The sequence below is a fragment of the Paecilomyces variotii genome, assembly GCF_004022145.1.
Source record: "Paecilomyces variotii strain CBS 101075 chromosome Unknown C8Q69scaffold_1, whole genome shotgun sequence".
Taxonomy (NCBI): Eukaryota; Fungi; Ascomycota; class Eurotiomycetes; order Eurotiales; family Thermoascaceae; genus Paecilomyces; species Paecilomyces variotii.
The window spans coordinates 2,009,941-2,032,510 of NW_021167140.1; the positions used below are offsets into that span (position 1 = coordinate 2,009,941).

The window sequence follows — 22,570 nt, forward strand, 5'->3', positions numbered from 1 at the left end:
TGAATATATTTTTTGATGTTAATAAGGTGTTTCCTCACTGCGTATTGTAAATAGTAAATATAGCCCAAAGGACTGTTCTTATGCTCAATTACAGTCAGACGATTGCTAGATGTCCTTCGACAGGAAATGGACTACACAGAGCTAAATTCACGACTGCTGATCCTGTGCAATGGACATAATAATTCTTATATCCAATGCACATGGAGAGCGATATATTATGATTTAGCCTAGTTAATTCATTCGATACTCACTACCGATGTAGGCGTCAAAAGTTTTTTATAATGCCTGTCACTTGGCGCTGATCAACTGCAAAGGCAGGTCTATACGCGCCCAGTTGCGCTCCGAGGGCAAAACGATAGCCGATCTTAGTGCTTTTAGGAGCATCTGTGGTCTACACAATGGGACCACAACCGGAAGTGAATCTGCAGCCCCAGGACTGCTGCCAGGTAAGATGGCCCAGCCAGAGGGAAGCAGGTTTCCTGTTGGGATACAGTCGCGCATGTGATCGCGGTCCTGTATTTTGTAAATTGACTGTGTATTGTTAGTGTTCTGTTGTTTAAGACTCATGAATGGAGGTTTGTATACAACTTACCTCGAGGAGACAAATTCATGCACGAGCGGGCGCATAGAATTGCGACCTTCCTTCCTAACGGCTATTGTCAAGGAAGAGCATTATATCGTATTTGCCGTCTTGTGCAAAGTTTATATGTGGATATCTTTCTGATAGGTCCATCGAGAACTTTCACTCCAGGGAAACTTCAAAGTCAGCCTTCGTTGTTCCCCTGGAACGCTTCCGGGAAGAAGCCAGGGGGAGGCCATATGTCCGCGATAGATTGCGGATGGGTCAATGGCTGCGAGCCGATCAAGCGGTCGGGATCATTGCAGAATGCTTGGAATGTACTGTCGTCGATAAAACCGAAGTCTTCCAACGCCTCTTCACGACTGTTGGCCCACTCGTTTGTGTCTAGATAGGCAAGATCGTTGAAGATAGAATCTAGGTCACCATGAGGGGATGGGTTCTCAACGGCGGCCTGGGTTCCCTGACCTGTACCATGTGGCGCGTTGTTTGAGCTGGAAGGCTGGGCTGCGTTCGCGGCGGAGGAATCAGGAGTTGGAGGATGCGTCTGAGCACCAGGTCCTAGGCTTGCCTCTGGTCCGATCTGCGAAACGGTCTTGCTAATCTCGACTGGAGTATCCAGTGGCCGTGAGAAAAGCTCCGAGAGAATCGAAAGGTCGACATTTTCCGTTGCGGAATTCTGTGGTGTGAGGTAATAAGAATCTATAGGGATTCTGATTCCCATGATGGGAGGAGTGAAATCGGTGTCAGTGTTTCCATTTCGATGGAAAGAACCCCACGACGAAGGCGCTATAGGGTTATCGTTCATTTTCTCTGGCTGTCTTATAGCGGCGTCCGCAGCGCCCGCGCCTAGGGGAAGAGAATTCCAGATGTCCTGTGTGGATTTCTCCGGGGATATCAATCGCCTTTTCCCGACAGCTAATGAACGGGACGTATCACCCAAGAGGGCACGTCGCTCAATAGATGTCGCCAGGGATCGGAATGCAGGCCAACAGTGACCAATCTCGAAGATCTCCTGGAGGACTGTTTCCAGCCATCTACGGAATGGGAAACTTTCCAACTCGAGTTTCTCCCGTACATTCGACGCTCTTTCGACTATAGAACGACAGGCGAACTCGAAGATGGGCGGTAGTCCGCATGAATTGAAATTTTGACCATGTTGCGATAGCAGCGGTGCTATGCGGTATAGAAGTTTCTTGGTCGCATCAAAGGACGGTCTCTGCATACCAGGCTGATCACGTTCACCGGCCGTGAGACGGGAGAATAAAGACAATAAGGTCGCCGCGTACGTCAGAGCCAGATACGTCTGGTGCGGGAGTAACGGTGGAGAGCCATCCGAGGAACTACCTTCAACTTCCATCAGTCGACACCTTGATGGCAATCGTTCGTCCCATTTCTTTAAATCCCGGAGAATCCGCTGCGTGAGGACCTGGTCACGATTGCCTGTTGAGAGATCCCGCGCAATCTTGTTCAGAACCGCTGCCAGTTCGATCAGGCGATTGAAACAACTGAGAGCCAAGAGCGGACCACGACGAGGCATACCTGGTCCCTGGGTCCGATGTTCGCCAGATAGACAGAGAACATCTACCCATGGGCTCCATTCTTCCAGACCGTCTTCCTCCAGAGGCGGGATCTTGGCCAGGTCTTCTGGCCGCATACAGGGGCATCGCGAGAGGCGAACAGCCAGCAGGGAGTCGATCACGAAACAACCCAGAAAGGCCGCTTTTCCCTGCTTGATCTCCGACGCCCTTCGGGGCGGTGGGAGAATGCCTCCTTGTCCCATCGCGACCACCATGCGTGTCGCCTGCCCACTGAGCAGCCAGGCCGCCGTCCAGTCCTCCAGACCCATATTGACCATCGTCAATAGCAATAAGGCCTGGATATGGCCTATCTCGAATTTCTCCTTCTCCGATGGGATTAGGCTGCGTGCCACCTTGTAGTATTCCTGCACCTTTGGCGACATAGCATTTCCCGTGTTCTCCGCCGATCCAACCCGTATGGGATGCCGTTGAGCAACCGTATAACTGAGGATAGCCCACAGAGCGGCATGATCTCCAGAACCAGATGTAGACTTCCCAGCCGAAACAGGAGCCGTGGGGTAGAGGTAGGACGCCTTGAGAACATTGTGCTTGGCGATAATGGGGAACCAGGTATGCGTTTTGGCGAAGTACCATTCTAATAACTGGGAGGTCTGCGGCGGCAATTCCAAAGCCTGCGGACTGGATGCCGCCGACCTATCCCTATCAGTGTCCGTCGAGAAAGAATGTCTGGGCCTCTTCGCTGGGGGAGCGTCGGAAGTATTCACCACCCGGGGCGTATCCAACGCCTTGGAGGTGGAATCTCGTGCAACGCGGAAGCCCCATTCCTCATCGCTATGGCCGCGGGGGCATTTGACAAAGGGCAGGGTTCGATCGGCATCCTGGTTTGTGAGCATCTTCTCGAGGGCACCATAGAGCTTGCTGGACTTCCAGGTCTCGTGCAGGCTTTCTGCGGCGCTATCATCGGTCCAGAGACTCATCAGTTGCGGCCGTCGTGTAGCGGACTCTGCCGTTACCCCCAGCAAGTTCAGCATGGTGTCCTCGAGCCCGTCGATATTGCAGAGGGACAGTGCCCATAGTTTCTCGAGGCCTCTGACATAGCCCTCGGGCAGACCACGCTTCTTCGCATGGGGGTCATAGGAGCAGACGTGACCGGATGTCTGGCAAGCCGAGCAGGTCGGGCGAATCCCGTCGCATTTATCCTTCTTGCTGCGACAGCGGTCGCAGGCGCGCGATACCCTCTTGCGACGAGAGCCTCTGAGCTCCGATCCCTCTTCCATGAGGGCTGGCGTTTAGGAACACGCGGACATGACCTGCCGTGGCGAACGATGCACACTCGTGAGAGACATCCAAGGCGTCGAGGAGAGACGATACACAATCACCGCGATTGCTTTTTCAATGTTTTCCTAGAAGACGATTCCCACGGGGACGATCTGGGGTATGTGTCGTGGGGTTTCTGGTCCTTTAGTCACGTTCCGCCATTGTCTGCGGAACGGATTAGATAAGATTAGTCGGTGTACGGAGTAGTTCCGTCGTCGGTCATCAGTATTCTTATACTGGTGTTTCCAGGGGACGTCGACAATGATGCTTTGGACAATTAATTCTGATATTGTGTATTAGACTATCTCATACTCTACAATTTCCCATGATACGAGCTTGGTTCTGTGGTTTGAGATCTCCAGTTCGTCTAACCACGAGGGTAAGCTGTACTAAACTATCGACAAAACACATGATACCAGATTAATGATCTGATACGAACGGTGCAGCTTCTGGCCACTGCCGCGCCAGATGAAGGACCAATGCTCCTTAGTAAGTCCACCAGTTGAGACGTGCTGTCTCCATCGTTAAGCTTAAAGAGCCGGTTCAACGGGGCTTAAAGATCTTGTTGAGTTTAACAGATAGCTTTATCCTCGACGGAATCGATACACAAGGTAAAATCTCATTTGTACTTATCAGAATATAGAGTTGACCAGTCGCCGTTCAGATATATTTGTATTTGCAGTGGTTCGGGATCGGGCATACCATAGATAGAACGCATTTCAAATACACACAGCAGCAGATCGCTAAGAATCCAATACACTTATAGAGGATGCGTTGCCCCAGAAATAAGTAAACAAATATATAACTACTCTGGATAATAAAATAATAATAATAATAATAATATAATAATAAAATAATAAAATAATAATAACTTATGCCCCTGACCAGCCCCACAAGTAGTCTAAAAGACCCGCTAAGGCTGACCGCCCAGCCTGCTGATTGGCCCCTTGCTTTAACTGTTCCTGAAGCTTCAATTCACATCTCTTTCTATCTTTCTATCCATCTCTTCTGCTCCTCTTCCGTTTCTCATCGGACGGCCGTTCCTCCAAGGCACTTCAATCTCCCTCTTACCCTCCCATCAGGGGGGCGTTCTCTCGGTCTGTCCATTCGCTGATTCTTCTGTGCCATTCCCTCTCTTCTTTGGCCTCCCATCAAGCCCATGCATCCCGATCCCTCCTGGGATATCGCCGCCCATTACGGGACCACCATGCCAGCGCGAGCCACAGAACCTGCCGCCTTTGCTGCGGCCACAGCAGGCTGGAAGAAGCGGAAACTGGATGCCGTTTACCATGAGCATCCAGCATTACCAGACGAGTAAGTAGACAGAACGAAAAGGACTACGTCCCGGAAGATGTAGGGGGAAGTATCCGACTGACATGAAACGGTAACAACAGAACCACTTTCTCTCCATCACCTGTACAACATAATCTCTATTCTCCACTTCACGTCGATTATCGAACTGAAGATGAGATGATGAAGTCGAATCCAGCGTTTCTTGCAACAGATGCAATGATGCATCCTCGCCCCCGCATTCAGCCCTCCCTCACGAAAAAGCGACGCCTATTGCATCAGCAGCAACAGCAACCACAACAACCACAGTACATCCAGCAACCTCAACCTCGATTATATGCCCTTAATACGAATCTCAAAACCCCCTCGAGACTCTACTCGCCGGAGATCTCACCTAAGACTATCCCTTCCTCTATGGACCAACATCAGTATCCCACCCAGGTGGCTGCTGCCTCTGTCCTCCGTCCCTGCCACATCTGTCACCGACGACCGACAACGCGTGAGGTACTCGACGCATATGCGACTTGTGAACTTTGTGGCGAGCGAGCGTGTTACATTTGCCTAAGGGAGTGCAGCGCGGTGGATTGCCGGGGCGCGGGCTCGACCCCTTCCATTGCTGTCCCGTCTCTGTATGGACCGGATGCCATGATTGATGACACCGATGATGTTCCCCCTGCAAGTGGTTGGAGACAGACCGATTGGAGGTATCCGCAGGCAGCAGATGTCGGGAAGAGAAGGAAAGTGTGCTCATGGTGTGCGGTCGAGGGGTTGACTGACGGTGGCATGGAAGTCGTACATTGTCTGGACTGTGTCCGGCGGGTGACATGACTTTGATACCGCGGGTCATTCAACAATTGGAGCGACTATCTCAGGAGGAAGAACATAGTTTTTCGGGGAGGTTTACACGGAATCAGCACAAACACGACTGGAAGGACAGGACACGTCGTTTTCTCCCATCATTTCTATTATCACTTTCCTACAGTCTCATGTCATATTATACCCACACCCTGTATATCCTGTCAGATTATACCCGCATCGTTCCAATGGAAGAGTATAATGAAACGGATTCTATGATATTCCAGAGTTAATTTATCCCAAACAAATCAGAAAAATACCGACTTCAAGTTCGATGCATATAATACAAAGAGAAAATAAAGATAGATTTACACCATTTAAAAATGTGGGTTTGTCTCCCCTATAAAACTATGCGCCATTCCAAACACTGCTAGCAGAAGGAGTGGTATATAATTTTCGAACCACCCCCAAAGGAGAATCGAGAACAAGGAAAGCAAGATGCATGTCCGTATGGAGATTTATATATATATATTCTCGGCACAAGATGCGATGTTGCCAATCCCCCTCCCAATCCATCATGCAAAGAGATGAAATATCTGATTACCGCCCGAATCGCATCTGGGCCCTCGCGTACCGACACAGCCCGCGCAGGAAGCCTTGATATTCGACCGCGTCCCGGCCACCGGTGATGCTGCTGCTACGGTCGCCGGTGCAGAAGATCTCTGTCAGACGAATCTGCCATGGTGGATATCCATCCAGCTTCACATAAGGACCGAAGATCAAGAGTAGGTCTGGCTCTGGTGAGATGATGGGAGTCGGCAACAGACCGTCATCGCCGTTTTGCGTTGGCTGCGACGTGATTTCACTGATCTCTGCATCGATCAGTTCCGTGCTGATGTCGTCAGGTGAGAGCTTGCCGTTCTGCGCCATCTCGGTCAAGGTCTTGGTAAGGTCGACCAGCGTCTCACGTCCATCCGGGGCGGAAAGAAGGAGGATAGTCAACGTTGCAGGGTTGTGCTTATTCTCGCTCCTTTCGACATCTGACAGACGGTAGACGGGATGGTGAGGAGCAAAGACCAAGAGAGTGGGTTGATGCGAAGGAGGTCCATAGTAGGAAGCGAGTTTACTGGTGACGACCTGGTGCAGAACTGGTATGTAGGACTTGAGGATGCCTGGAATCTTGTCAGTATAGGTGCCAGTGCATGTTCCATAGCCGATGCGTACCGCTCTTCTCATAGATGCTCAATGTCGGAATCCCAGCACATGCACTCCAGGCCGCGAGTTCTGCTACTTCATCCATGAGCCCTTCCAGCGCATCTTCCTGCTTCCGCAGCGAGAGCACCACGCTCAAATGCTCTGGCAGACGGTTTAATCCCTTGACATCCTTCTGAATCAGCTCCGGTGTGTGGTGGTGATAGTACAGGATAGCTAAGATCCGATCCACGACGGCACGGTAGCTCTGCGTCAGACGAACGTAGATGCTAAAGCAAATATGAATGAGGGTATAGAGCAGCAGGTGCAGCTGTGACTTGACGAAGTTTCGAATCGGTGTAGGCTTCTGTTTCCGTCCGCTCTTGCGGCGTGGAGTTCGACGTAGCTCCGAGGGCTCTGGCAGATAGGACCGGACGATGCGCTCCCTGTCGGAGACAGACAGGGAGGTTCCTCGAGTACGAACGTCCCGCCGGAGCAGTTCTGCGTCTTTGGTAGACACCATGGCGGGTGGACTGTTTCTTCAGGACGGGAGAGGATCGGTGATGATGGTACGGAAAGGAAAGGATTGGGTTCCGTGGTATTAGATTACTGGGGACGTGGCGATACCCCACACGAGAGCTGCGGACTTCCCATTCCTACTTATGGAGCTTCATCAGAAACGCCCCTCGAAAGAAAGGAACCTACGCTTCACACCAATACTTATCTATGGAGACTTCAGTTCCTTGAATCGATCTCCCTCATCCCCGTTTACGTCCTTGTCCGGCTGCATGCATGGGAGTGACTGTCGGAAATCGCAGCCATGCCGGACAGCATCTCCAGTTCCCAGTCGGGTGCCACGTCGCGCACCGTATTCCCCAAAGGCCCCAGCTTCAGTCTCGAGGACTTTTCTAGTCGCGACTATATTGTCAAAGATTTTATCGAATCCTTATCCGACAGCGCCCATCCATCACGGCGATCTGGTGTCGGTGCCCCCAACAGCTCGAATCAACCTTTCGATCCGAAACCCCTCATCCGAACGTTCGAAAATGCCCAACGCAGGCTCAATGATCTGTCTGGCGACCTGGAGATTCGCGAAAATGAACTATCGGCCGCAGTCCGCAGGGCGGAAGCGCAGCATACCCAAAACCTGAAAACACTGGGCAGGAAGCTCAACGAGACTATCGAATCGTTCCAGAAGCTGGACACGTCTCTGAATGGAGGAGGGGGCATCGCTGCGGAAGCCACCGGTGGTACCGGAAATATGGCGGTGGAAATCGGCAGGAAGCTGGAGGAGCTTGACAGGCAGAGACGACGTGCGCTGGACGCGCATTTCTTGATCGAATGCTGGGACGAGGTCTGTAATAGGGGAGAAATCACGCTTCTGGAGAGTCTGAGGAGAGCTGGTAGCAGTGAAGGACGGATACGCTCTGCTCACATTGCACGCCAGTTGCTGAGAATCAGCCAGAGGCTCGACCCGCGAAGCTGGAACGAGACAAATGGAGGAGGTAAGGGCTACACAAACGGTGGTACATCCCCTGGAGCCAACGAGGCCGGAGGCACCGGAGGCAACGAGGAGAGAAGGAATACAAGGGAGATTATCGAGAAATTCTCCGAGACGCTCGAGAAAGATCTCTTGAAGCAGTTCGACGATTTTTACCGCAAGGCCAACTTCGATGGAATGAAAGATTGCGCAACTGTGCTTCGGGACTTCAATGGCGGTTCCAGCGTCATTGCGCTTTTCGTCAACCAGCATCAGTTCTTCATTGATCGCAGCCAGTTAGTTAATGATGAAGTAGGTGGAGATCCAGAGTCATGGGAGAAAATGGCCGATCCAGATGCCGAAACCCCCGGCGTCGAACCGAGTCTACAGTCATTGGTGGATGAAGTCAAAGTCGTCGTTCAGGAAGAATCGGCTATCATCAAGAGAGCTTTCCCGTATTACGATGAAGTACTAGGGAGATTTCTACAGAGAGTATTCCAGCAATCCATTCAGCAGCGATTGGAAATGGTTCTGGAGAAAGCAAGCAGCGTGTCTTCGCTTGCATTCCTGCGCTGTCTCCAAAGCTCGCGGAGTTATATCAGTGCTCTAGTGGATGATCTCAAAGCTCATGGCTTAACTGAGCATCCCGATGCGATCTCATCGCAGACGGCCGTTGTTCTCGATCAGCAGCTGGAAGATCTCTTCGTACCGTACTTTGTGGGTTCATCGTACATTGAGCGAGAGAAGAGGAATCTGGAGGAACTATTCACCGCTTTGATGTTCAAATTCACAGCCTACCATGCTCGCAGAAAGAAAGCCGCGACCACCTTCATGGTATCTCTGGCAAAATCGGGGAGCGAATTTCTGGCCTCGGCTAGAGACGCCTACGTGAACCGCCTTGACTCTCCCGACTTCACCCCTACACAAAAGAAGACTCTACTCCGCATTGCTGGCCTTAGAGAATCAACAGAATCGGTGAAGCAACCTGATACAGAACTGACAGATGCGGACGGACAGCTGAACGTAGCATTTGCGAAGCGTATGCTCAAGTGGCTAGCTGAGGGTGTCGGCCGTGGGCTCGAGCTCAGTGTTAACAGCGAAACGCCAAAGGATGTCTCCGTGCTTCTGGGCTTGCTTTTGTCGATGGTAGGTGAAGGATACATTGAAGTCGCTCTTGACGCCGCTCTCGATTCTGCAGCGGCTCAAGAGACCGCTAAGACCGAGCCGGATTTCGGTTTCTTGCCCAATCTCCATGCCGCAATCACTATCACAAACCTGATGATCACTTGTATCAACACGGTACTAATTCCCCTTGCGGCGGGCGGCATAACTATCCGTCGGGAAATGGAGAAGCGGACAAACATGCAAGTCAACCGGATCGAAGAGAAGATCAATACTATCGAACAGAGGACAGTCGATGCAGCCTTGACGTGGGTGACACGCCTTTTGTCCAACCAAAAGAAGAACGACTTCCGGCCCCGCGAAGCAGATGGCACAGAATGGCTGGAGATGTTGCAGACACCGGTAAGTCACCGAAGTCAGTCGCAGCTAATGTATATATACTGACCTCATTTCAGACAGCTGCTTCTGTATCCACTTTTCTTACCCGCGTACACAATATTGTTGTCACGTCTCTTCCAGCAAGCGGCGCAAACGTTCGAAATCTTCTCACTGAGCTTGCTTTGGGAACTAGAAGCATCCTGCTGGAGCATTTCAAGCGCTTCTATGTCAATGGACCTGGTGGTCTGATGGTCACCAAAGATGTGACAAGATACGTTGAACTACTCAAGTCTTGGAACATCGAGGAGGATGTTAAAGCTCCTGGAGGTCTTTTGGACGTCCTGCTCGAGGTTGGCAGTCTGTTTGTCATCGGTCCAGAAGCCCTCAGAGAGAGAATCCGCGGAGGCGCTGCAGGCGGCGCAACTGGAGGACCTGGCAATTCTGGTTCAAATAGTGGAGGCGCACCCGCGCAAGGGAAGGGTGCTACATTGTCCGTGCAAGAAGTCAGAGCGTATGTTCTTCGCAGGGAAGACAGCAACACTTACGCAATGCAGAGCGTTCTGAACGCTCTATAACCTTGCAAGGTCTCTTCTCATGTTTCGTTGCTATATGGCGGGAGATTATTATGGTTATACTCCACGCACAGCTCCACTGCTCCTGCTTTACGAATTGTATACCCCCTTGCAAGCTTAGCTGTTTTAACAATGTGATGCCAATCATCGACTGTCGTTGGTATAGATATATCTGAATGGGACCCTATGTGTATCCGAGAGTAGTGGTATAGAAATGGAAGCAAATAACTATAGTTCGATATTAGTAAGTCCTACTTGTCATCAGAGAATCCGAGTGACCTGGGGGAATACCATGATATCACCGTATCAATATGGCAACATCCACTGAGGTTTCTCAGTCATCATCTCGACTAAAAAACCACATATGCAGTGGATCCAACGGGGCCAAAAGACCCCAGAGATATCACTGATTAAAGGAAATGGCCAGCAATAGTCGGCTAACAAGTAATGAAGCAGCTAGTGCTAGAGCGCATATTTGCTACAAGGCAAAAGGCCGCAGAGTGAATATATCCTCCGGCGAGGTTGCATTGACCACGGCACGAAGCTGCCACACGGCATACATGCTTTATGGTACTTTTTGCCACAAGCTCTAAAACAAAGCGTAAAATGGCGCGCAGGGCGCTTTATAGTAGGGACTCCCTATGGCTAAGTTACAAGTACATATAAGGTCTTTGAAATATTTGGTTTGATAATGTAGCTATCCAAGTAGTCACCGATCTGTTGACTTCTCGATAAATTTAACATTTTCCACCAAGTAGAGATGTCTCGCGTATCACACACCTCAAGTTATCGTCGAGGATATGTTCTGGTAATGCTAAAGCATGAATTATGAGCACCATTAGGTTTGAAAAGAAAGAAAATAGCAAAGAAGTATGACCCAAGAGATCACGCAATGGACCAAAAAATTTGGAGCCTTTAAGAGCAGCTGTCTGAAACTTGAGAAAGAGACCGACTGCGATCTGCATGTTCCGAGGATTGTTCTTCACGCCAGCTATACAGTCGGTTGAACAGCTCGGCCTCCATTCGCTCCGCTGGTTGCGGCCCCCGGCGAATTTCTCCCATCATGTCGGTACCAGGTGGAAAGTCGAACTCGAATATTGGTCCACCAGCACCGCGCATATTGATAAGCACGGCCTGCTCAAAGTGCCAGAGCAACAGGGCATCGATAACACTTAATGGATTGCCCGGCTGACGACACACAGTATGCAAGACATTACCTTGGAGATCCCAAGTAGATGGACGAAAGGTCTGCACTCTGTAGCCATTATTGGGATTAATAGCGATGAAGTAATTATCCCACAGAGAATGAATATCCGCCCGAAGTAGGATACCGTTTTGGGGTGAATTAACACCTGGCGGATCATTGTAAGTCATCAGCTGGGCAAATCCCTGGCTGATAAAGAGAGGATCGAGTGCCAAAGGGAAGATATGGGCTGCTTCAAAACCAGTCCAAATCCCTACATCCGCATCCTGATTGATACGGCCAGTGATCACACAGCGCCTATCGCGAGTGCGGACTTGGTCCCGGAATGCATCTTCTCTAGGTGTATTTGACAATGACAGTGTGCGGGGGTGCCACTGTTCGTCACTTATTTCCACTTGCTCTCCCGCTGTTCGAGGATGGAGGATGTAACTACCGCGCTGTAAAGGCTGATTGGTACGGGTAATTGGAGTATTGGAGCCATAGAAGCGTACTTCGAATCCACCAATTGCTCTGAATGCAATATTGAGCATATCAATGAACTCACGTCTGGTGAGGTTTTGCGCAGCACAGAGTCCACCCTGGACTACACCAGGTTGATGCGAGAAGTAGATAAACACATTGCGGGAGGCTGAGCGACTAGGAGACATGGGTATCACTTTTATTAGGGTGTTAGTGAGAAAACTGCTTGTTTTCCTAGAGATCAAAGTCTGTGATAAGATAACTCACCAGCGAAAATCAGAGCATTAAGCAGAGTCTTGATAATGCAAATCTCCAGGTTCACGTGGTGTATGTAGGTAGGTATGTACTGACAAGTAGCAAAGCACAACTGAGATAGGGAAGTGGAGGAAGATCCAAGATGTGCTAGCAGACGCTCACTTTATAGTGGGGCAAAAACAAGAAAGAAATGGATGTTTCTCATTATTCACTGTGAGGAAGAGTGATGCAAGCCATATTTTCACAAGGTAGCCTTTAGGTACCTAGTTCCATGATCCAACCACAGCCCCCATTTTGAAAGCTTATCCGACGTACTATTGAGGCGATAAATAACCTTTTATAAGTCGAAAAAAGAATAGATTAAAGCAATAGTAACTAGAGCTTATAACCTCTTAGATGTGCAGCTGTAAAACCTAGAGATGCTCAATTAAGGAACAAATCTAGGGAGATGCTATATACTTAAGCACCTGGCTAGTGGCATACCTACGGAGTAGATCATGTGCCAAGCCACACGGCAGGCGGGGTGCCATAAGTAACTTGAGGCCACTCCGCCATTTCGTCTTTGCTCTACTTTCCCCCTTTTCCTCCTCGAGGGCTGATATCGAGGAGATAATAATCCTCTACAATAATAGGTATGCATGGATCTTAGTTGCTATCCCTACGACTTCCACCCATTTGCTTCACCCTAGGGTTGATTTTCAGCTCACCCTTTCTCTACCCCGCAGAGCAGATCCCCAAGCCAGTTACATGTTTAAAAGGCCAACGAAGCTGACAGGACAGCAGTTTTTTTTTTTTTTTTCTAGTTGACTTTTCGCATTAAACGTCAAGATGGCTGCGCCGACGGATCCCCTTCGTGCCCACCTCACCTATAAGCCGCAGCCTCTCAAGTTCGGTACCAGTGGCCGTCGTGGTCTGGTCGTTGATTTGACCCAGCTTGAAATCTACACGAATGTTCTCGCTGAGATTCGCTATCTCCGATCTCTCCCACTCTCAGAAGGTGGTATTCAGGCTGGCGACGATTTTTATTTTGCGTATGACCTCCGCCCCAGTTCGACCACCTACGTTGAGAATAACCGTGGCGGCATCTCCCAAGCCGTCGTGCAGGCCTTGAAGGATGAAGGCATGAATCCCATCAACCTGGGCGATATCCCCACGCCTGCCCTGACATACTGGGCCCTCAAGAATGGAAAGGGCAGCATCATGGTCACTGGTAGTCACATCCCTTTTGACCGCAACGGTTATAAGCTCAACACGTCGAAAGGAGAACTCCTGAAGAAGGATGAACAGCCCATTAACAAGGCTGTTGAAGTCACTCGTGAACAACTCATGGAACAGCCCTATGCTGAATCCCTGTTCAACAACCATGGCATGCTTCGCAACGCGCCGTCTAGCCTGCCACCCGCTACGTCAGATGGAAGAAACGCTTATATCCAGCGTTATCTCGATTTCTTCGAGGGGAAGACACTCCAGGGCATGAAGATTCTGGTCTACCAACACTCTGCTGTAGGCCGTGACGTCGTGGTTGAGATTCTCCAGAAGCTAGGCGCTGAGGTCACCGCCGCCGGCCGCAGTGATACGTTCGTGCCAATTGACACTGAGGCTATTGACCAGGCCCAACTCGACACAATCGAGAATCTCCGCCGCGAGACTGGTGGAACATTCGATGCGATCGTCTCCACGGATGGTGATAGCGACCGTCCACTCCTGGTTGCCCCTGAAGGCAGTAAGCTCCGCTTCTTCGGTGGCGACCTTCTAGGCATGATTGTTGCGGAATTCCTTGGTGCCGACGCAGTTGTCGTCCCTATCAGCACAAATGATGCTATCGATCGGGGACCGCTCGCGCGCGTCACTGAACCAAAAACCAAGATTGGCAGCCCTTACGTGATCGCTGGGATGCAGCGTGCTACCGCCAAAGGCCATCTTCGTGTCTGTGGATGGGAAGCCAATGGTGGCTTTCTCACCGGCTCCGACATCGAGCGAAATGGCAAGACACTCACCGCGCTTCCTACGCGTGACGCCGTGCTTCCTCTGCTCTCCGTCCTGTTCTCGGCGCGTATCCGCCAGATTGCGGTACCAGAACTTTTCTCGACGCTTCCTCACCGTTTCAGCCGCGCTGCATTGATTAGAAATTTCCCTCGGTCGACAAGCATGAAGATCATTCAACGCTTTTCGCCTCCCGAGGTCATCATGCAAGAGGTCTCTTTTCACGGAGACCACATCGTTGCTTACGACCCCGAGCGCACAACGATCGAAGTCCAAGAGTCTCAGACAAAGCAACTTGACCAGATCCGTCGCGAGCTCCAGGCTGTGTTCTCTAGCGAGTCCGGGTTCTCTCTCATTGGCAAGCTAAATTACACCGACGGCGTCCGCATTATCTTTGCCAATGGCGATGTTGCTCACTTCCGCCCTTCTGGCAACGCTGATGAACTGCGGATCTATGCTGTCGCCGACTCACAGGAGCGCGCCGACCAGATCGCCGTACAGGGAATCGCCGAGCCTAATGGTCTTCTGAGGCGTCTGGAACGCACGGTTTAGGACAGTGGCTGACCCGATTTTTCCAAGTGTTGGAATTCACTTTATCCTAGTCGTACGCCATTCATATACCCAGTCATATACTCTATAGTTCTTTTTTCTGCTTGTCTTCCACATTGGATCCTTCGAAGCATTTGAAAAGCAAGGTTTTGGGAAGCCTAGTGTAGGTGCCACATTTCACCTGGTTAAAAGAATGCATGAAAGTCTGAATTCAAGACCAGCGCTACATTCCAAGTATGATTACCATCTATCATCTTAAATAAAAATTTCAAACTTATACTGGCAGTGTAAAATTGATCAATTACTACGTGAGTCTTTTCATATTGAGAAAGCTCCATGGCGTGATAATTCTTCTTCCAGTTAATGTAACCAAATAGAAAGTAGAGAAGATATGGGTGGCTTAAGAGTTTAAATTATCATGAAAGATTTACATCTTTAGCCATTAGTAGCTCCTTTTGCAGATAGAATTGCTTTTCTATATTGGGCTGTGGTTGATATTCAGAGCTGCGCCGCATTATGCTGTGACAAAGCTAGTCCTATTTGCCCGCTGCGCTCTCAGTGATGATCGGGTTAGACCACCACGAACAACCGCGTTTTGGATAATAGTGAATATATGTATCTGCAACCACGCTCATGCTGCAAAGGCGCTATCAGAGCCTCTCTATCTGTGGTGTGAGTTTTCAGAGCCCCCAGGGCGCCTACTGATAACGTTTGATTTAGCTGTTGGACCTGCTCTGCGAGGAAGCCTTATTGATTGCAACCTAGCGTGATCTCCATAAAGAAGAACCTCCTCCTGCTCTGGTTTCATCATGACAGCTGGTGAGACAGCTGCAATATTCTTCAAATATGCTTCTATTTCTGTGGCGGCCGTTGTTGGTCTGTACGCCGTCCTCCTGGGTTTGTTGACCACATCCACCTTTCAGTCTCATGTGGTCTACCTCCACGCTATCCAGATGACCTGGTTCAAAGACCTCGATGTACCTGAAAATTGGGGCTTCCTTCGGAACCAGGTCACTCCGTTTTATATCACCACGCCTGATGGGGAAAGATTGTATTCCTGGCTAATTCTTCCGATCGAGCTGTACCGAAAACATGAGTTGCCGTTGGTGACTGAACCCACCGGTCTCAGTCCTGATATCACATCTCGCTATGCATTCCAGCTACTACGTGATGACCCGGAAGCGCGCCTTATTCTGCATTTCCATGGTGCAGGTGGCACAGTAGCGTCGGGTTACCGCGTTCCCAACTACCGCGCATTGTCTGCTGGCCATCCAGCCAAAATATTCGTTCTGACCTTTGACTACCGCGGTTTTGGGCGCAGTACTGGTACTCCCTCGGAGCAAGGCTTGCTGGTCGATGCACGAGCAGTGATCGATTGGGCCCAGAATGTTGCAGGCATACCTCAGTCGCGCATACTCATCTTTGGGCAATCAATGGGCACCGCGGTGACCGTCGCTGTATCGCAACAACTCGCAGCACAATCTCCACCAGTAGTCTTCGCGGGCACTATTCTAGTGGCCCCCTTCGTGGACGTACCAACACTCGTCGCGACCTACCGTGTTGCTGGAATCATCCCGATTCTCTCGCCGCTGGCCCGATTTCCGCTCGTCTTTAACTATCTTCGACGCTTCATCCGAGATCAATGGCCAAGCAAGGACCGTATCGCACAATATGTACGTTCCAACGAGGCAAACGGTCAGCCATATTGGCTCACCATCATCCATGCGGAGGATGACTACGACATTCCCTGGCATCACACCGAAGTTATGTTCTGGAACGCTGTGAACGCAAGTGCCCTACCCATGGGAATTAGCTACGACGAGCTCGCGGTGCGGAAACAGGAGTCTCAAGTTGACCTAGGCGCAGCAGGGTCTGTTATGGAGTGGCGGGCTCGTTTTGGCATTATCCGCGAGGAGATCCTCAAAACCGGTCTTCACGACGTGGTTATGGGTTACCCTGTCATTACTATGGCAGTGATGCGTGCGTTCGAGTCTACTGACCCGGAATTTACGAGTTGGTCATGAACGGAATGAAATGATATTTCTGTCTAATCTTTCTGGGCTGAAGGTTAATTGCTTATTTTTAGCTTTTCTAGATATTGTGGCAGAAATAGCATCCGCATAATGTCTTTGGATATAATGGAAGACGATATAGTCCTGATTTGGAGTATCTAAATAACCTACCGTTGCTTGATTTATCCATGATGCACTTAACGGTACAGACAGGAATCTAAATCGGAGGCCATGTTGTGATTGTAGTACAGTATACTATAGGAATGGGGTAAATTCATCGTAACCTAGGTAAGATCTGGACAAAGCCAGAGTTCCGATTGGCCAACTTTGTTTTAGCTAAGTTATGTTTAGGTTCTGACCCACGTGCCGAAAAACATGGGACGTCGACGATATCGTTCAACCTCCCGCAATCCTCTCTCTCCGAGAACATGACTCCTCGACAATAATAACACACAAGACCCGGAATGTCGAAGTTTCAAATCCAATAATTGCGGCATGGCAAGGTCGACTGCTATGCTAGCCCCAACGGGAACTTGAACCACCCACAGCACACGCGCGGTACGCGGTCGAGTTTGTTAGTTACCTACCTAGCTTAACTGGAACGGCTGACGGAAATGCGATTCAACGCCCTTATCCGCACACACCATATCACATCACGCAAGAAGGTCGGGGCACTCAAGCGCGCTGCCGATACACATAGCTGTTGGGTCCTGCTTCGCTCCGGCGGCTGTCCGGGCATCATGTACGTTGAAGGTTCAACGCAAGACGATGTGGGCAGCTGGGTGGACGTCGTGCGTCGCTTGCGGTATAAGGATTTCCAGCTCGTTGCGCGACCAGGTCCCTTCGTGAAGGAAAGTAAGAATGATGCTTCTCGGGATACAGCAGACCGCCCGGGGCTGAGTGAGGTGGATTCGGTCAAGGAGTTTGGGAATATTATGGAGCAGAAAGGGATTTGGGGTTGGTGGAGGAAAGGTATGGGATACGCGGGGGAATAATGGGGCAGCTTGGATCGGTCTACATCTGGATTAATCCTTGCGATGGCTGCTTTCTCTGTGATACGGGAGGCAGTCTCTGACTATTCCTAAACCGAGAGCCTCTTTTGTGTACTTTTGTATTGTTGGTCATAAAGTGATATAACAAGATACTAGAATCCACTCTCTCATCTCTGTATGGCCATTGTATTGCCGCCCGTGACACATATCTCCCGAGTTGTTTCTTCTATGCGGCCACATCTGCAACGCCTGTTCCAGCTTTACTATCATTTGTACCTTGGCTCCCCTGCTGCTTTTGCTCTCTCTCGAGCCGTTGATTGCGGCTTTCGCTCTGCGGGTCCAGGAACGCTACCAAGGATCAGCATCTAAATTACTGCGTGAAATTAAGAAAGACGCATACGCTTTTCACCAAATACCGTAGTTCGAATTCCTCTTCGTGGTTGCTTGTACTTCCCGGGAATGACGCGGTGAACAGTGCACCTGATGTACCCGGTAAGTTTTGAGAATGTAGAAGAGAAACAAGCTGAACCTATGTACAGTACATACCTATTATCCCACATGGCAACGCTTCCTACTTCCCATTTCCATCGTACGTAATGGTCATCGGCAGAGTGGAGATGGTAGGCGAAGAAATCCAGGAGTTTATCTATCGCTATGGTGTCAGAAGAGCTGAACCACGTTGGATAGCATGTGACGACAAACCTGATTCAGTTTTGTTCAGCTCCGCAAAGCCAGTGACGAAACCCGTATTGACATTGAGCGCCTTGAGCCCTGTGACGGGATGAGTGCGTACGGCCGGGTGGTGCGTATCGATCGGTGGACGATTAGGTCCTACTCCCCAGAGATCGAGAATGGTATCATCTTCGCCGATTAGTTTTGTGGTACAGTATTTCACAGGATGCGAATTAATGAGAACGTACACTGATATCTGGATGTATGCACCGCGTGGAGACCGTCTACAAATCGCTTCATCGCGTCGCTTAGGGCATCGTAGAGTCCGTATTGGGAGACCTTGCGGGGTGTGGTCAGTATATAATTGAAGATCTTTCTTCATCAGGATGTATTTTACCCAGGCGGTATCTCCGCCAACTGGGGGGTGTTCTTCCATCCTAAGCATAGAATAAGAGGGAGCTGCGCAACCGTTAGATAGAAGTGGCCCACGGCAGAGGTCCAGTTAAGCAAGCGCTCACGGTTGATTTCGAAGGATGTATCAGCATGCCATTCTCCCGAAGGCCAGGGTGTGTACTTTCCAATTTCACGATGGTCTTCGGTACTTCCGCGTATTACAACGTGCTAAAAAATTTTTATTAGAAGAAAATGGCCTCTGTATTTCCGAAAGATTGGCTCACCCTCTGGTCCTATAGTACAGCATGTCTCTCAGCATGATTCTTCAGATTACAAGCTTGTATGATCTAATTACCTTTTGTGCAGGATGCTTGTCAAGAATGCCTATTGTAGAATGTCAGCACTACAATCGAATGACTGAAACAGGTCTTTATCTTATTTCCAAGCCTACCATAATGCTCAAAAAGCTTAACTTGCTGTTCCGTCGTCAAATCCTGGTTACGGAAGAACACGACTCCCCTTTCGGCGACAAGCAATGCCAATTCATCCAGTTGCTGCTCGTTCAATTGCGAAAGCTGAACATTCTCAAGGAGAGTTCCTAGGGACTCTGTGAGATCGACTCTCTTAGCGACGGAAAACAACGCTTTCTTCTCCGGGTCCGCAAACGAGGCCCTGTCCTTGTCTGGCTGGAAGGGTTCTCTACGGGGCTCTGGAGGCACATGGTTCTTGATCTTAGGGTTGAATGCGGGGTGGAGGGTGATGGGAAACCCTGAATCGGGCGAGATGTGTTTACGAGATTCGAGATGAGCCATGCTGCAGGATCGATGGCTATGATTTGATAATAACGGCAATATATCGATGGAGATGACCAGAAAAACTGATTCTTGAGGGCACTACAAGATCTAAATATCTAAAGGAAGGCAATTACAGCCTGTCGCATTATTTCTCGGCATCTAAGAGCCAAGCGCGACGGGTCCAGATATCGCTGTTCTGTTGCGCCTTCTATCAACTCGTATGCTGGAGGACAAATCCATTGATAATCAGATGGTGTTTGTTTGATTCGTCTCCCGTTAATTCTGGATGGCGTAATCCCGTGCAAGTGTTGTCGGTATTGTGCTGTAGATACATTTCATTGGCGCATGTGGACTATGGCGCGACCACTACCACGAATGGCATCAAATGCGAGTTTGGCATGTCAGTGACTGTGGGAATCGTGAGCGGTGGTTGCTAAGGTATGACCTGTATAAAGTATTGAAGTCAGACGCGATGATAAAAGGGGGAGTATATTCCAGTACACAAACTACCTACTACTCTACTCTATATGATGGGAATGGAGAAAGCTAGCCCCGCAAGATCTCCGATGCAAAAAGCTTAGGGTTTCGGTTTAACCGGCGGATAAATAGCATGCAGTGAGGGTCTATGATTTCATATTCCTAATAACAACAATAATAATAATAATAATCGAATATGGTTGATGGGAGAATACCTTGAATATCATTCCCTGTTCTGGGGATATTTGGTGATTTCTAACCGTACCACTCCAAACCGAGTTCGACGGCATTCCGTGAATTCAGGCTGAACAGAACATGATGTGGCCGCTTCTCCCGCTCCACTGGTTGGACGACATTTGATGGTTGATGCATAGCACGCAAACGGGCGCTTATGAAATGTACGATACTCTAAGCCCATGCTGGAGAATCAAGCTTTTGTATTTTTGTGGTTATCGACAGGATAAGTTAACTAACCATCTTACCTACTGTAGCCGGGACCCTCGGAAGGAGCCGACTTAGTTAAGCCAGAGATGGCAATTATTATCAATATCGGAGCAACTCCAATGAGGGGTTTGGGATGGCGGGGCATCATCGTCATTTGTCCCCGCCGTGGAACGTTCACGTAATTACTGAGCAGAGCAGGGCAGACGGAGGACCCTCAGCGCCTTTTTCAACCGTCTGTCCCCCTGGAGATATCATATTCTTCTTCTCTTCTTCTTCCTCTGTCTGTGTTCTCTAGATCGATATCCAATTATCCAATTCACAACATCAATCAAGGAATCAATCTATCTATCAATCAATCATGTCGCTCGGAAAGAAGGTCACTCTCAACTCTGGTCACCAGATCCCGTAAGTTCATGTCCCCTTTCGCTCAACAGCTATCCCCAGAAATCAAGTCAATCCGTGTACTCATTCTCGATTCACAGTCAGCTGGGCTTTGGTACCTGGCAGGCCAAGCCTGGTGAGGTCGAAGAAGCTGTCTTTGAGGCTCTCAAGGCCGGCTACCGCCACCTGGTAAGCTCCCCGGTTGCAAATAAGTATCGGACGGCAGAGCATTATCTGACTGATCTTGGCCGCAGGATCTCGCGAAAATGTACGTTACGTCCAGTGTCCCGGGAAGATGGGTTCCAGGAGCCACGGTAACGGGACTATGCTGACATGTTATCCACGGAAACCAGCTACCAGAACCAGAAGGAAGTCGCCCATGGCCTGAAGAGAGCCTTCAAGGAGATCCCTGGCCTGAAGCGTGAGGATATCTTCCTTGTACGTATTCCCTTGTCTTGATGCGTCTATGAACACAGGCTTAACAATATCTGCAGACCTCCAAGCTATGGAACACGTATGTGGCCCCGACATTCAAACCTACAATTGACCCTGATTAATCATTGTATAGCCAGCACCGCCCTGAGGATGTCGAGGCCGCCTTGGACGACACTCTCAAGGAGCTCGAGCTGGACTACCTCGACGTAGGTTCTCTCCCGGAATCTTGCTACAAGCCTATTTTTTCTGACCTCTTTCTCAGCTCTACCTGATCCACTGGCCCGTTGCCTTCAAGGCCAGCAGTGACAGTTTCTTCCCTCTCGATTCCTCCAGCTCCCATCCCGACGGGGATGTTGCGATTGACGACAGCGTCTCCATTGTCGACACCTGGAAGGGTAAGTCAATAGCCTGTTGAACGTGAACCTACTGTGTCTGATCGAATCAATCCAGCCGTTCTTAAGCTTCCCAAGACCAAGGTCCGCTCCGTCGGTGTCTCCAACTTCACCGTCCAGCATGTGAGTATTGACAAACATGAAATTTACCCTACCTCTTAATTATCTCTGCTAATATCTTATTCTTTTCTAGCTCGAGGCAATCATCAAGGGCACCGGATCTGTCCCCGCGGTCAACCAGATCGAACGTCACCCTCTCCTTCCCAGCAAGGAGCTCCTTGCCTACGCCAAGGAGAAGAACATCCACATTACTGCCTACTCGGTAAGTCTTGCGTACATCTACCCTACGTGGCGGGGCTGAGTTAATGTGTGACAGCCCTTTGGTAACAACATGGTCAATGCTCCCCTGCTGGTCACTCGCCCAGAAGTCAAGGAAGTCGCGGAGAAGGTCTCCAAGCGCACCGGATCTGAGGTTACTCCCGCCCAGGTTATGTGAGTATCCTTCACGAATGAAGACTGGTCAGCATGCTCCAGTTGCTAACCCCTCGATAGCCTTGCCTGGTCCCAGGTTGGCGGCCACAGCGTGATCCCCAAGTCGGTCACTCCCTCTCGCATCCGCGAGAACTTCAAGGAGATCGAGCTGCAGGATGACGAGTTCGCCGCTATCGAGTCCATTGGCAAACAGCCTCGCCGCTACAACGTCCCCTACGCCTCATACAAGCCGCGATGGCCCATCGAGATCTTCGGCGAGCCCGAGGAGAAGTCGGCTCCTCACAAGGTCGTCTTGGGCGCTTAAACGCACGATGCGCCCTAATCTATCTGGAAATTACGTGCGACGCAGTCCACGGGCAACGACCAGGCCATG

At 50.1% G+C, this 22,570-nt stretch overlaps 10 protein-coding genes across 10 annotated transcripts; 6 read left to right on the forward strand and 4 right to left on the reverse strand.

The window, feature by feature from the left end:
* Window positions 1-764: 764 nt before the first annotated feature.
* C8Q69DRAFT_524141 (C6 transcription factor) lies at window positions 765-3,395 on the reverse strand (the record flags this gene model as incomplete). The annotated part of the gene is made up of 1 exon (XM_028633577.1): window positions 765-3,395. The coding sequence occupies one exon, from the start codon at window positions 3,393-3,395 to the stop codon at window positions 765-767; it is 2,631 nt and encodes an 876-aa protein (XP_028489143.1).
* A 919-nt stretch (window positions 3,396-4,314) lies between these two features.
* On the forward strand, window positions 4,315-5,817 carry C8Q69DRAFT_451406 (hypothetical protein). Its single transcript, XM_028629488.1, has 2 exons — window positions 4,315-4,749; window positions 4,830-5,817. The coding sequence occupies exons 1-2, from the start codon at window positions 4,595-4,597 to the stop codon at window positions 5,551-5,553; spliced, it is 879 nt and encodes a 292-aa protein (XP_028489144.1). The 5' UTR covers window positions 4,315-4,594; the 3' UTR covers window positions 5,554-5,817.
* C8Q69DRAFT_494843 (putative undecaprenyl diphosphate synthase) lies at window positions 5,818-7,323 on the reverse strand. The gene is made up of 2 exons (XM_028632218.1): window positions 6,745-7,323; window positions 5,818-6,692 (listed from the first exon to the last, which is right to left on the reverse strand). The coding sequence occupies exons 1-2, from the start codon at window positions 7,232-7,234 to the stop codon at window positions 6,121-6,123; spliced, it is 1,062 nt and encodes a 353-aa protein (XP_028489145.1). The 5' UTR covers window positions 7,235-7,323; the 3' UTR covers window positions 5,818-6,120.
* Window positions 7,324-7,340: 17 nt separating this feature from the next.
* Window positions 7,341-10,502, forward strand: C8Q69DRAFT_426186 (exocyst complex component Sec10-like protein). The gene is made up of 2 exons (XM_028628434.1): window positions 7,341-9,715; window positions 9,769-10,502. Exons 1-2 carry the CDS (start codon window positions 7,532-7,534, stop codon window positions 10,264-10,266), a joined length of 2,682 nt encoding a protein of 893 aa, XP_028489146.1. The 5' UTR covers window positions 7,341-7,531; the 3' UTR covers window positions 10,267-10,502.
* Window positions 10,503-10,859: 357 nt separating this feature from the next.
* Window positions 10,860-12,614, reverse strand: C8Q69DRAFT_411353 (HNH endonuclease-domain-containing protein). The gene is made up of 2 exons (XM_028628307.1): window positions 12,194-12,614; window positions 10,860-12,122 (listed from the first exon to the last, which is right to left on the reverse strand). The coding sequence occupies exon 2, from the start codon at window positions 12,112-12,114 to the stop codon at window positions 11,179-11,181; it is 936 nt and encodes a 311-aa protein (XP_028489147.1). The 5' UTR covers window positions 12,115-12,122; window positions 12,194-12,614; the 3' UTR covers window positions 10,860-11,178.
* Window positions 12,615-12,756: 142 nt separating this feature from the next.
* C8Q69DRAFT_451413 (hypothetical protein) lies at window positions 12,757-15,111 on the forward strand. The gene is made up of 2 exons (XM_028629489.1): window positions 12,757-12,813; window positions 12,966-15,111. Exon 2 carries the CDS (start codon window positions 13,010-13,012, stop codon window positions 14,714-14,716), a length of 1,707 nt encoding a protein of 568 aa, XP_028489148.1. The 5' UTR covers window positions 12,757-12,813; window positions 12,966-13,009; the 3' UTR covers window positions 14,717-15,111.
* A 24-nt stretch (window positions 15,112-15,135) lies between these two features.
* On the forward strand, window positions 15,136-16,953 carry C8Q69DRAFT_451415 (Alpha/Beta hydrolase protein). The gene has a single exon (XM_028629490.1). It carries the CDS (start codon window positions 15,523-15,525, stop codon window positions 16,735-16,737), a length of 1,215 nt encoding a protein of 404 aa, XP_028489149.1. The 5' UTR covers window positions 15,136-15,522; the 3' UTR covers window positions 16,738-16,953.
* Window positions 16,954-17,339: 386 nt separating this feature from the next.
* C8Q69DRAFT_395510 (hypothetical protein) lies at window positions 17,340-17,720 on the forward strand (the record flags this gene model as incomplete). Its single annotated transcript, XM_028627694.1, has 1 exon — window positions 17,340-17,720. The coding sequence occupies one exon, from the start codon at window positions 17,340-17,342 to the stop codon at window positions 17,718-17,720; it is 381 nt and encodes a 126-aa protein (XP_028489150.1).
* A 111-nt stretch (window positions 17,721-17,831) lies between these two features.
* Window positions 17,832-19,719, reverse strand: C8Q69DRAFT_27735 (alpha-ketoglutarate-dependent sulfonate dioxygenase). Its single transcript, XM_028626867.1, has 10 exons — window positions 19,234-19,719; window positions 19,138-19,166; window positions 19,067-19,075; window positions 18,908-19,010; window positions 18,787-18,848; window positions 18,638-18,728; window positions 18,420-18,578; window positions 18,264-18,363; window positions 18,118-18,197; window positions 17,832-18,065 (listed from the first exon to the last, which is right to left on the reverse strand). Exons 1-10 carry the CDS (start codon window positions 19,592-19,594, stop codon window positions 17,944-17,946), a joined length of 1,116 nt encoding a protein of 371 aa, XP_028489151.1. The 5' UTR covers window positions 19,595-19,719; the 3' UTR covers window positions 17,832-17,943.
* A 1,136-nt stretch (window positions 19,720-20,855) lies between these two features.
* Window positions 20,856-22,501, forward strand: C8Q69DRAFT_440598 (putative aldehyde reductase; the record flags this gene model as incomplete). The annotated part of the gene is made up of 11 exons (XM_028628669.1): window positions 20,856-20,902; window positions 20,980-21,067; window positions 21,133-21,146; window positions 21,232-21,316; window positions 21,373-21,392; window positions 21,447-21,519; window positions 21,576-21,708; window positions 21,764-21,828; window positions 21,899-22,027; window positions 22,082-22,197; window positions 22,258-22,501. 11 exons carry the CDS (start codon window positions 20,856-20,858, stop codon window positions 22,499-22,501), a joined length of 1,014 nt encoding a protein of 337 aa, XP_028489152.1.
* Window positions 22,502-22,570: the final 69 nt, after the last annotated feature.

Bases quoted from the DNA above. Each gene is read 5' to 3' on its own strand.
- C8Q69DRAFT_451415 (XM_028629490.1), top strand. From the start codon at position 15,523: ATGACAGCTGGTGAGACAGCTGCAATATTCTTCAAATATGCTTCTATT.
- C8Q69DRAFT_494843 (XM_028632218.1), bottom strand. From the start codon at position 7,234: ATGGTGTCTACCAAAGACGCAGAACTGCTCCGGCGGGACGTTCGTACT. The intron at 6,693-6,744 runs GTACGCATCGGC...ACAAGATTCCAG, and splicing joins GAGCATCTATGAGAAGAGCG to GCATCCTCAAGTCCTACATA.
- C8Q69DRAFT_27735 (XM_028626867.1), bottom strand. From the start codon at position 19,594: ATGGCTCATCTCGAATCTCGTAAACACATCTCGCCCGATTCAGGGTTT. The intron at 18,579-18,637 runs GTACGTTCTCAT...TAATCGGCGAAG, and splicing joins GCATACATCCAGATATCAGT to ATGATACCATTCTCGATCTC. The intron at 18,364-18,419 runs GTTTGTCGTCAC...CCATAGCGATAG, and splicing joins GCTGAACAAAACTGAATCAG to ATAAACTCCTGGATTTCTTC.
- C8Q69DRAFT_451406 (XM_028629488.1), top strand. From the start codon at position 4,595: ATGCATCCCGATCCCTCCTGGGATATCGCCGCCCATTACGGGACCACC. The intron at 4,750-4,829 runs GTAAGTAGACAG...CGGTAACAACAG, and splicing joins CATCCAGCATTACCAGACGA to AACCACTTTCTCTCCATCAC.
- C8Q69DRAFT_411353 (XM_028628307.1), bottom strand. From the start codon at position 12,114: ATGTCTCCTAGTCGCTCAGCCTCCCGCAATGTGTTTATCTACTTCTCG.
- C8Q69DRAFT_426186 (XM_028628434.1), top strand. From the start codon at position 7,532: ATGCCGGACAGCATCTCCAGTTCCCAGTCGGGTGCCACGTCGCGCACC. The intron at 9,716-9,768 runs GTAAGTCACCGA...ACCTCATTTCAG, and splicing joins TGGAGATGTTGCAGACACCG to ACAGCTGCTTCTGTATCCAC.
- C8Q69DRAFT_451413 (XM_028629489.1), top strand. From the start codon at position 13,010: ATGGCTGCGCCGACGGATCCCCTTCGTGCCCACCTCACCTATAAGCCG.